Below are 13,036 nucleotides of genomic sequence, written 5' to 3'. Positions count from 1 at the left end.
AAATACAAAAATAGAAAAAAAATCAACTTTCAACATTTCTTCACTTACAAAACAACAGCATTTTAATAATGAATGTAGAAGTATGTTTTTCACCTGATGGGGTTTTAAAATAAAGATTTAAAATAATCGATCCCTGGAAAGAGATTAATTATAAAAATCTGAAAGTCATGTGCCCATGTACACAGAAGTCCTTTTATCAAGGAAGTGGAAAATGTTGATTAGGGTCTCAGATTACTCAGTTCGTAAGCAGGGTTCCAATCCACTATCACTCAGAGTATACTTAAGACATTTTCTTGATGTATTTGTAAATTTTGAAAGACTTTTGACATTTGAAATCAAGAACATAAGATGACCCCATCTCCTTGAAGCTAAAGCTGAATTCCTTAGGAATGGGTAGTGATTAAATTTTTTTCAGTGTAAGTAAAGCTACGTTAGCTAGAAGAAGAGCCTGATTGTTCTAAAGGTTTAGAAGAAACTTCTTTAATAAAATTAAAGAGAGAACTTTATGCTCATGTATGACTGAAACATCATGCTATACATCAGAAATTGACACAACATTGTAAACAGACTATACTTCATTAAGTATAAATTAAAAGAATAAATTACAAGGACTGAAAAGAAGGAAATAAAATTAAATATAGAATTTATATCATTAAAAAAAATCAGTATTGCTATTTATTAAACATACAGAATCATACCCAAGGAAGGTTAATAATTAGCACTTATAATGCCTACAAGGATTTATAATAATTCATCAGCAGTGTCCCTGGGGAATAAATAGATTAGATGGAGACTTTGGCAAGAACTTTAATATTAAAAATCAGATAAATTATAAGCAAGTGTATTTTATGACAAAACACGACTGTTAATGAATCATATTTAAAATCTCCTTTATAAAAAGACCTGAGCCTTATACTAATGAGTTTGCCTGATTTTGGTAAATGTTGATGGAAAAGTAGTATTAGCGGTGTTTTACTTAGTTTTTGGAATGCCTATAATGACAGGAATGCACTTCCTGAATACTGTCATATCTGTCAGGGACTATTTGGGAAGCTATAAAATTACTTCTAAAATATCATAGTATCCAGTCTTGGGAAATCATATGTCACAGCAGTTCATAATGCCTGCGTTTGAACAGTCTGGTTCAAATCCCAGCATTGCTAGTTGGTGTCTGCACGACCTTGGGCTCTTCTGTTCACTTCTCTGTGCCTCACTTTTCCTATCTATAAAATAGAGATAATACTACCTGTATCACAGAGTTGTTTTGAGAATTAAAATGAGATAGTAATTGAAAATTGCTTAGAACAATCCCTTTCCCATTGTAAGTGTTCAATACATGTCAGGTATAATTTTTGTCTAATTTCAATGTGGCAACCATAGATCATATGCTGCATCTAATTTCTATAGACCTAAACTCACTGAAATCACACTGAGGCCCTGAAATGTGGCTTCTAGGAATTTGTCTTTTGTCTTATTATTTTGTCTTATATTAGGGAAGGTTAAGTTTTGATTAAAGTCAATGGACCCAACAATGATCTCCTCTAGGACATAAAGTGGGAGTGTGGTGCCCACAAGACGGTGAGCAGTCTTTTAGTAACTGTGTTCAGGAAACGTAGATACTTAACATATCCAGGAGGAAAGTCAAACATTTACTTACAACCCTACACATACTTCTTTTTCTCTCTACTTATATTCTTTCACCCATTTCTGATTATTCACCATGAAATTCTATGCCAGAAGAGAAAGGGGAGGGAGTGGCCCCAAGTGAACTCTTTAGGGTCCAGGAATGCTTCCAGAGACATTTACCAAATATACCTGCAGGTTATAAGATTAGGAAACACTGCTTAAAAATGTTAATCCAATTCATATCTTTTCGGTATAAGCAAAAGATGCATATACAATTTTCAAAGTGTAAACTCTATCCTACATTAGAGAAAATGCTAATTTCATGGTATTTAATAAGATTGCTTGAGGTACAGGAATCATGCCTTCTCTCTCTCTTTTTAAGTTTTAAGGCATATGAAAATCTTCTGTCTTTGTCTAAATAGGACACATTCCTACATACTGCTTTCCTATGTATTTTGCTAAACAATTTAGTTCTTGGAAATAAATAAATGACATAGACTTGCCATGACATCACTGTGATGGAATTTTTTTAGGTCTTCATATTAAAAGTTTGCACAATAGCTATCATATCAGGAGGTGTTTAAAATACTAGTTTTGTTTTCATTTCGTATTAGACTTTGGAAAGCTCAAACTATGGACACGACTGTGAAGCTTCTGGGAGTCAGTTACCGATCACGCTTATGGAGTGAAAGGAAGGAGTGGCCAGTTTTGCTATGTTAGTTCTATCTCCTGTTCAGACACCTCCAGCGATTGGGAGGAGATGAATTTAACAAAACCAAAATTAATGAGACCGAGTTTTGTCTGATGACCTGCCAATCAATGACAGCTTCCAAACGGTCATTTCTGTTGTATTTCAGACATACCCCTGTCAAAAACAAGTAATTAGGAATGTATTTACTGGTGGCTCCTGCCAATACTAGAAGCTTTCATTTGATTCCAGAAAACTGTCTTCTTTAGAAAGTCAGCCAAAATGATGAACCAAACATTCAGTCTTAGTTGTGGTGATAACAGCTTCGACTGATTTATTGCATCTTTACAAAACCAAGATCAACTATAATACCTATTATGGGCTTTAAAAAAATTTTTTTTAAATGAAATGAATCTCTGAACAGATGAACACATAGGGAATAAAATCCAGTAATCAAAATCTTAAGATGATATGATTCAAAGCGTTAAGTAGTGAATTGCATTTTTTTAGACATTCTGAGCAGTATCAGCAGGAGGGACAGAGTGATCATATGGAAACTCCAGGAATCCTCTCCAATCAATATCCAGTCTAGCTGAAATGAAAACAGTTTAATGAGTACCCTGTGGCATGGTTAGCCATGATCTAGTTTATTTGTCTTCTTGAAAACTAACATTCACATAGAGACTCTATGAGTACTTTCCTAAATTGTCTGATTCTTATATTTATGTGAATATTTTAATATTTTGTCTGAATTGCCAAGTAAATGATCAGCTAAATGTCCTCATTTGTGTGTTGCCAAGGCTTAATGACTGGCCTCAAATGATTATTTCTTATCTTCTTTTCTAGTTCCAGTCGAGCCCAGCACACAGCACCATTTGCTGAGTACTATTTAATGTCAATAGCATGTATCCCCAAACTGCAAGTTCATTCCCAGCATAAAGACTCGGGGAAAAAAAAGACTCTTGAGAGGAAGAATGCACTATTATGGAAGTTATCAGCTTCCCATAAACAAATGCAATGCATTAACAGAATTAGGTTGTTGGAGTTGTGAAATAAGAATCTACAAACAGAAGATGCTTTTGCCTTAAACTTTTTTTTAATTCCTTCTGTAGTTCTAATTCTAATGATTAATAATGTAATTCAGCATTAGATAAGGCAAAATAAAATTTAGGTGACCACCAGGTGCTAATCTGAGTCTCTCAGATTTTCCTCTCATTCTTCTTTTTTGTTCATAGACCTTCTAAAAAAATTTTCTCAAATATGTCAGAATTAACCAGTGATTTCTAACATGCAGAAAATTCTTAAATTTTTGCTTCTTTTGATGAATCAAGGTCAAATAGGGTACATTAGAAACCTATGTATTCAAGCAATAAAATATCACTAGCATAATGCTTTCTATCTTGGAGGAGTTTTTTGAGAGGGTATTTTATGAGAAAAATGTCATGATTTCTATTTCTTCTTCCTTTTGTGGAGCCTTGAGGGAGCTTGTCCGTACTTGACAATAGAAGGACCTAATGAAGTTGTGTGGGAAGGAGAAGCAATTGTATCTTCTGAAAAATGAATAATTTTGAAGTGTTTTCCATTTTGAGGAGAGACAAAGTAAGATGACACAATTTACTGAAGGATTTGTAGATCGATCTGTCCTTAAATGAATGAAAGGACCCTGATAACTTTGAAAGTCACATGTGAGGCTCAGTTCTTCTGAAAGAGCTTTAATTGGGGTGTATAAATGTGAAGAAAAAAATAACTTCAAGTTTTTCCAAGACTATTTGTTTCTTCCATAGTTTGGCAATATGTTCTTTTTTATCTTGGTTGCTAAGTAACTATAATGGATGTATCCTACCATCAAGTCAGAACTACAAATTGTTTATTTTTATGGACAAAATCAAGTAAAGTGGAATGCTTAAATTTGCAAATGTATCATTTAATCATATCTAAAATTCTAAGGACTTTCAAAAGGCAAGAAAGTAAAAAGTAGGAAAAATTTGTAAGTATACTTGAAACTTAGTTTACTTTAAACGTGTATATATTTGTCCCCTTGTTCAACATGGTAACCATCAGTCATATGTATCTCTTTAAATTAAACTTAATTAATTAAATCCAATTAAAAATTCAGTTTCCCAGTCTCACTAGCCACCTTTCAAGTGCATAGGAGCCACATGTAGCTAGTAAGTCCATACTGGATGATTTACATTTAAAACATTTCATCAGCACAGAAAGTTCTATTGGACAGTACTGGTCTATGCTATTACTTTGGGGAGAATTAAAGCTTAAGACACTTTGCATAATAAAAGCACATTTCTATTTCTGTTTGTTAAAGTTATTTTTTTTTCAATCTGTGAGCATAATTTTGATCAAGTTCTTTGAAAAATTGCCTGCTCTGTAAGCTTCTAAGGAGACCATGTATGGCAGACTATATATATGTTCCTCAAAGAGTTTACTGAATCTCTAGGTATTTTAAAAATATATTTGCTCTCCAAATTAGTTGTCAGTTTTATTTTTGGAAATGCTAATGCATCTTACTGAGCTGTGAATAACAGTAATGGACATAGTAAAGGCACACTGTAGCACTAACAGTGTCACCAGATCTGAAACAGCAGATGCCTGAGAGAAAGGGGCTGGAGTCCAGAAAGCACAGATAACGGACTGCTGGTGAGAAGAATAAAATTGAGTATTCTAAGGGATTCAGAAAGTGTCATGGTCATAACTTATAGTAGAACCATTTTAAGCGAGGTCTGCTGTTTTCCAGATTTGTTCCTAGTACAAGAATTCTGCATGCGTGTTGAAATCACTTTCACACGACTGAAATGACACAGCCTTACGTTTCCAAATATATGAACCACGGAGGCGTGAGAAGATTTTTCTGGGTTTTTTGCTGGAAATGTTATGCTCATTACACTCAGGGGACGGAGAAAAAAGGTGGGGCATGAGGGGGAAGGTGAGCTTCCTGAACACTGAGATTCAAATTCAAAACATTACATTGGAGGAGAGAGAAACACACGAGTATGAGTGGTAGCATTTGACCAGGAAGACCTCTGCACACTGTGTCAAAGAATCTGGGGCTGAGAAACAATTACGTAGTGGAGCTACTTATCAAGATATTATGGAAATTACACACGACCCATGAATAAATGACAATGTTAGGACTTTCTGGTAATCAAAAGAATACTAGAGTAACAATGAGATACCACGTTCTGCTTATCAAATTGTGACGTTTAAAAAAATGATTATAATGTCTGAGAGCATTTGGGGAAATGGCAGATCTAATATAATCCTGGTAGGGGAATAAATTGGTATCGTCTATATAGAAAACAATCTGTCAAAGTATATAAAAGTCTATTAACATTCAGTGGCTACATATTCAGTTTTTATGAATCAGAAATGAGCAAAAATTTAAAAACAAGGATGTTCAGCAGCGTTTTCCTGATAATTAATGTGAAAAGCAACCTACATGACAAATCAGGGCTGAAACAGATTACATAAGTGATGAAACAAAGGAATTTGTTGCAACTATGGGTCGCCACATTCAGACAGGTATTTGACAGTGTAGAAAAAGTGTATTGTATTTATTTTGAGAAAAACAGGTGGTGAAAGTACAGCATGATGCCAGTCTTCTTACTGTGCACGTCTGTGTGTGTATATACTGTAAACAAAGATTGGATGCAGGTATGCGAAACATTGTTATCTCTATATAGTAGATTTACAGGCAACTTAATTTTCTTCTTTGCATTTTCTGTTATTTTATGAATTTCTCTGAATTAATGTAAACTATGCTTTTCATCCCAAGTATGTTTTTATACTCATATTTCTGTAATGAATAACCAAGGTCATTGTATGTAGATTCATTTTTCACATCTGTACCTATGGAGATTGAATTGGCTGGTCTCTGTGGGGGGTTTTGTTTCTAAAGTTCTATAAAATATTTTATGAAGAACAGAAGGTAATGCAGAGTTTTACATACACTGGACAGATAGACATAATAATGTTAAAAAAAACAAAAGCTGTCCTAGGAAAAAGTGAATTTTGGAGAGAAGGTGTCAAAGTCTCTTTCAGTGGAAATCCCCAGGGGCCTCACCTCCGTGGGCACTGGGCCTGGGTGCGGACAGACCAGTCAGCATCATTGTCTTTTTAAAGTAACAATGCTGATAAACAAACAGTAGATACAAACATAGTGTCACTTTGTGCCAGGTACCATATGCTATGTACACATTGTGTCTTAGGTACTAAGATGGTTATTTTGCATATAAAGAGAGTTATAGAAATTAAATAAAATGCTCAAGGTCTCATGACCAGTGTTCACATTATAATATCCCTTATACTTTCTAGACTTTTAACTAGTTTTTATCTTTTATTTTCTTTTTTAAATATGAGGGTTAATTTTACCATAGACATTTTTCTTTTTTTTTTTTTGAAGAAGCAAAGGAATTTCTCTTGTAATCTCAGAACTATTTACTAATTTACTAATGATACCTGAATTCCCTTTGATATTTTAAGGTATCAGATCACTTAATCTGTTTTGAATGGTAAAGGCTATTTTAATAAACTACGTCTGAAAGTTACACAGAAATGATTTACTATTTGCAAGCCTTTAAAAACAGAAAAACATTTTTTGTTGTTGTTGCTGATGTTATGATGAAGGGGTGAGGAGAAATCTTCATAATAAACAAATTCAGTTTGCATTATAGCTTTTTGTAATGCTTTACCAAACCTCCACCAAATCTGATAAGATTGGTGTAGTAATTATGGTCCCACTGGGAAAAATTATTCTCAAGGTTGTAGCTCAGTTTCCCATGTTGTCATGGCTAGAGCAAGCCAAGTATCCAGCTTCTATAACCCATGTAACCAAAAATGATTAAAAGAACAGAAAATTGATCTTATGAGAGCATGGTCCCTTGGAATGTTTGGTAATGCACCTCGGAAACAGAAGAAGTGAAACCACCCATTACTTAGGATAATGATCAGTTTTTCCCTAAATTCACTCAGGAGAAGAAAAAGCGGTAACAGAGATGAAAGCTTTAAATTCACTATAAGGATGACTCCTAATAATGAGGACTGTTAAATAAGGGAACAGAACCTTGAAAAGGACTTAAATATTTATCTAAATTTTGACTGTATGAGTAAGTAACATACTGATCTTAAGGAATCTTATTTCTCAGAAAAATAATACTTGTATAACTTGTATTACAATAATCTTGGGTTACCCTAATCTCTGGAGTAAACAAGCATGCTTTATTTTTTTTCCCAGCTGAGAATGCAATGCAACCATGCAATCGTACCTTTCCTTTTATACAGAAGCTCATGTAACAGACACTGTTACACTTTATAAAGTGGGAACAGAGTTTTTAAGGAGATCTAAAATTTTCTGTTTCAAAGAGATTTTTAAGTAGAACACATCAATTTCGATTTTCTTGCTGAAATATGGTCCCATCTAATGGCAGGAATGAGTGGGTTAGAAACTCAGGACTTCCATTCCTTCTTGGCAAATTTTCTCAGGGATGACAGTGAGGTCAATGGGAAATGTAGGCATCACTCCTGCCCCTTGCCTGCCTGAGAGAAGCTCCTCCCCCAACACAAGGCTTGAGTACCTCCTTTAGATGAATGCCGAGTCTCAAATTTTAGACATAATCTGTTCTCAAAATTCATATAACTTCTGCCTATTTACTCAATGAAATTTATATTTGAGAAGGGTATTTCCCCCCTAAACACAATTGTCACACTATTACAGTATAACAAAAGATGCAAAATTGCATTTTGAGACTCTAAAGTCTGAGTGCAACTTTATCCTGTCTAAGTGCTAGCACAAGACTTGAATATTAAAGTACATTTGCAAAAAAAAAAATTCTTTTGTACTTTGGTGGGTCTTTTTCTCTAAACAATGATGTATCAGAACATCGATATGGACCAAAATGCCTTCTGAGGAAGCTGCAAATAAAATTCTTTCTGGGAGGAGAGAAGCCACAGATAAACTGAAACTAGTGATTCCTTTTACTTGCACAATAACTGACACAGGTCATGCTTGACTGAACTCCTCTGAAAGCAACAAAGGGAGAACGTTCTTCTTCAGACAGGAGTCTCCTTGGCCTCTCGCAGGGCTCAGGCTCTGAACTAAGAGTTCTGTCAGGATGTCTTTATGTTGTCTACACACACGAATATATCCCTGCTTCGTTCACAGTACACGTTTGTTTCTGGAAAAATCTGCCTTGATTTAACCATTTGCTGGAATATTACCTCCTGCAAATTCTCAGCTAACAAGGAGACACTGCCATGGAAGATTCACCAAGCAGAACTTCCACATACGAATGTCATTCTAAACGAATGTCATTCTAAACCGCAGTAGTAAAAGAACCCCCGTAATGTTTCCAGCCAATCCACTGCTCTGCAAAGTCTAATTTCCATTCCATTTACTTTCTATATTTGAGAGATGACATAATTAAACAGAATTAGCTCAAGTCAAGACCAAACAGCATAAGCACGTGATAAGTTAAGTCCACAGCCATAATGAAATAAACAAGAACAAGAACTTGGAACCAAAGGGAGAGAAACGATCTAGTCATGAGATGTCTTCTGTTACAATGTCTAGCTTCAGATAAGCGTGTCTAGGACACAAACACCTTCGGTACTCAGGTAACCAAGCATCCCTCAGGGCTGTTCTTGCAAAAGAAGAGGTTGGGAAAACGAAAGCTTTCGAAGGACAGCTATTTACACGATCAGAACTATTACAAAGAGTAGACACATTCTGGATTTCTAATCTGATGAACAGCTGCCCAAAGTAACACTTACGTTTTTATTCGACAAACGTAAACTAGACTAGATATGCAAAAATGACTCAAACAAAGAAAATAAAACGTATTCTGTGGTAGGTATAGCTCCATCAAGATTTCTTTTAATCTCAATTATACTTTTTTCATCCTCCTTTACACTCTCAGTTTTATACAAACCTGATAAACTTAAAATGGCACAAAGCTGCTCTTTTGCTGATAAATTTATTTAACCTAAATAAATAAAAGTCATACAACTGTCAGTCAAATAAACTGTCATTCTTTTATGTTCTTCTTCCTATTAATAAAAGACATATATCTATGCAACCCAGCTATCTATTCCAAAGAATCCAAACTCTCCTGGTTTGTCTATCTAATTTAACTTCATCTAAATTACTAGTTCAACAGTAACAGAGGTAAATGTCAATAAGACTTCCAAACAACATGATTGACAAGCAGCAACTGGCTAAGTCATTCTATTGTTCAAAGAGCCACATCCGCCCTAGATCAATTGCCTCTAAATTCACCCCCACAGCAGCCTCAGACCCTGCGATTACGCTTCTCTACATACTGGGCATTTGTTGGATCCTGTGGACGACGACAAATGCGTCTGACAGCCCCACTTTCACTGGGTGGTTGGTCGAACTTATCTGTGTGACCAAGACAGGAATCTGGAAAAGAAAAAGCAGATTGTTAGGAGTTAGATCTGAATTTCAGTCGGGGTAGGGGTGGGGTGGGGAAGGTGATCGCCTTGTTTAATGGATAAAATTAGATGATGGACCAGAGAGAGCAGGAAACATAAGTGAAGAAAGACACACAGCACCTTAAAATAACATCTGCTTAGTGCTGTTCGATGGGTCAGGGTGACAGGAGAGCTCCTGGTCCTACAGACAGCTACGTGATGGTCAAGGTAACAGGTTCTCAGAGAATCTATCTGATGCTGAAAATTTATCACACATACAGGCACTCCATGAATGCACTTAGCGCTGGTGATCATTTCAGAAATAGGGATTGTTTTTGTACCATTTGTTTTTCCCAGAGACTTTAGTATAGGTTTATTTTCATAGTTTTAAAAATTTACAAAACCTAGAGAAAGATAAGAAGTGCACCTCCTAAGTATCATTGTTGATTAATATATAGTGAAATTTACAGGAGAATTTGTCAGCTGTTTGTTGATGGATGGTGAACTTCACTGTTCTGGTTAAAACTGGAAAACTTATGAATTACTATGGATCAGCTTACGGTGACACTTCCTAAATTTAAACCTCAATAGAACACGAATGTTAATATTACAGACACTTACAACTCATACAGTTTTAAAACATTAGGACACATTGAGAGCATATTAAACGTGATGCAACAGCTACAAATGAGACTAACTCTTGGAGCCATTTTTTTCTAGATTTAGAATAGAATCATTGGAGATATGATCCCTATCTTTACTACCAGTTTTATAGAAATAAAAATGGAAATAAAACTATCTTCAATAAATAAAGGAACAAGGAACAAAGAGGAAGGATAAATGCATGAACAAATCTCTAAGTAGAATAAGCAGATTGTGGGCCATCTGTGGGCTGTGGGCAATTTATTAAAGAACATATTAGATCAGACATGGTTGTATAAACCGTAATAAACAGCACAGCAAGCAAAAAGAAAACAAATCACTTGGAGAGAAGATATAAGAAGGGTCGTAGTGCTTAGGTTTGCCCCTAACATCGTGAAATTGTAAAAGGGCGGCTTTGTTGAAATTGACCAACGAAGGGGAAATTTTAATGTTTCTGAGATTTGTGGGATTATCTCAGGTAAGCGGAAGATGACAAGAGAAGCTGCCGCACCCCATCAGGGTTCATCCACACGACGGGCTGCGATCGTGGTGTCCTCCGCGGGTGCAGAGAAGAGCGCGCGCAGCTGCGGAGAGCAGAGCCGCGACGTCCGGGGAAGAAGGAGACCCGGACGGGAAGCGGCGGGAAGGACGACTGCAGTACCACTGGCCTCAGAGGCTTTTCTTTCAGTTGACAGAGTTCATGAATTTCTAAAACTCTGGTCTTAGATCCTGGTTAAATATTAACATGAATATGTACAAGAAGCTTTTGAGGACTCTGTACTGGGCCAGAGGAGCCATGGCGAAGGATGGCGCGCAAGAACAAAAACTCTGAAAATGCTGCTTATGGAAGCTACTCTTTGTCCTTTCTAAAAATTCATATTCATCCTCAAAACGTCTCCTAAGTCAGTTCCTGGGGATGTCAGGAAGCCAATCTGAAATAATACAAACTCGGAACTACATAAGCTTTAAGAAAAATGCGGCTTCATTATTTTGAAGTGCCTGTAATACTTGCCTTTTTTATGATTAAAGCAAAGCTAAATTTTCAGTCGGCCTCTGGATGATTTGTAATGAATCATAAATTTCTGAGAATGAGTTTTACAATTACATCCATTCCACAGGATGGATACAGAGAAGGAGCACGGGCGACAGTTAGAATATGCTCCCATTTTGGCTGACATATGCATTTAGAAATTCTTTTTTTTTTTTTTTTTAGGTATTTTAATTTTCCTTCCATTTCACAAGACACAGATAAGTTTGTTATTTAAGCAAGTATAATTTTTTTTTCTGTAAATGATACAGAGAAGCAAATGAAGTCCAGAAGCAGAGAGGAGCTGCAGTAACTAGACACAATTAAGGCAGGAAATGATGTTAGAAGTAAGCGAAGGCAGGGCAGAGCACGCTGGCCCTTGGAGGAAGATTCAGAGACAAAAGTTACTCTCTTTATCGCCTCGGTATCATTCTCCAGGACTCGAGGGCCCAACACAATCCCTAAAATGTGAACTTTGATGTCTGTCTCTCAAAACAGAGATAACGTCATGATGCTTGAGTCAGAGGGAATAGAATTTTATTTTTTGCTCTGCTCTGCTCTGCCCTGCAAACCTTGCCAAAACATTCATTTGTTTCCATTATGGGCCTAGCTATCTATCTAATAGGCAGCCCAGCATCTCAGCAAGGGATTGATTGCATAGTATGCATTCCAAAGTCTGAATCACAAGCCTATCAGCACGCAAGTGGAGAAGAATTACTCTAAACTCATTTCTGTTCACTCGCTAATCGGCAATGTGGTGTCTAATAGCTTCTTGTATATACCTTAAAGAAAAAACCCAAGCCCTACGATTTTAACCATTCTTACTTTCATCCAACCTTAACTTCCTAGCTCTTCTCCCTTAAATGTGTGATCTGGTTTCTCATTATTCAGTTGGATATCAGGTTTGAAAAAGTCATGATCCCTTTTATTACTGTTAAGACATAATGTCTTGAGTACTACTGCTTAGTTGTTTGAAAACTATATTTGAATAGAAAAGTTTTCAGTTAAATTTGACAACGTAAACATCCATTTGCTTTCCTGAATGTCGTGAACATTTTGCACAATTATTTTTATCCGTTTCTAGCTTTCAGTTTCTGAACTCTTCATGCCCCAGACACTGAGCAATGTACCTGATGACCTGAAAGCAAAGGCGACCCACTAGTTACAGATAAACTCTTAGCATCTCTCCTGCCCCCATCTCCAAAATCATACCCTGTAGAAAACCCAGGAGACAATAACATGCAGTTGATAAGTAAAAATAGCCTCTATATTAAAAGAGGGGTTTCAAACTTAATCTATTCATGAGTTGGTGCTGGCCTGGGGTAGGATAGAAGACCTTGGTGAGGGAGAAATTGTAGGGAATTCACTGTGAGTAAATTTCCCGGCCACTTGCCACCATGTGAAAATGTGGGGTAAGTGTTCCAGAGCCTTCTGATTTCTCAAGAGAAGATGCAATTCTATACTTTTATGTGAAACCTTCTGAGATCCAATGTTGGCAACGTATCTGTTTTATAAACACATACACACACACATCAGAGTGACTTCTGCTTTAAAGATTGCCCACTACTGAAGGGACAGACTACAGGTGGAGCACCCTAGAACAGAAGACAGTC

At 36.2% G+C, this 13,036-nt stretch overlaps 1 protein-coding gene across 1 annotated transcript in view; it reads right to left on the bottom strand.

The window, feature by feature from the left end:
* PLXDC2 (plexin domain containing 2) overlaps positions 1 to 13,036 on the bottom strand; it is a 335,747-nt gene that overhangs the window by 84,503 nt on the left and 238,208 nt on the right. The window contains exon 7 of the mRNA XM_031444726.2: positions 9,644 to 9,743. Within this exon, the coding sequence (XP_031300586.1) occupies positions 9,644 to 9,743 (100 nt within the window). The remainder of the gene's footprint in view (positions 1 to 9,643; positions 9,744 to 13,036) is intronic.

This window comes from Camelus dromedarius, chromosome 26 (assembly GCF_036321535.1).
Source record: "Camelus dromedarius isolate mCamDro1 chromosome 26, mCamDro1.pat, whole genome shotgun sequence".
In the NCBI taxonomy this organism is placed as follows: Eukaryota; Metazoa; Chordata; class Mammalia; order Artiodactyla; family Camelidae; genus Camelus; species Camelus dromedarius.
The sequence above is the reverse complement of the archived record's forward strand: the minus strand, read 5'-3'. Positions and strand labels throughout refer to the sequence as shown.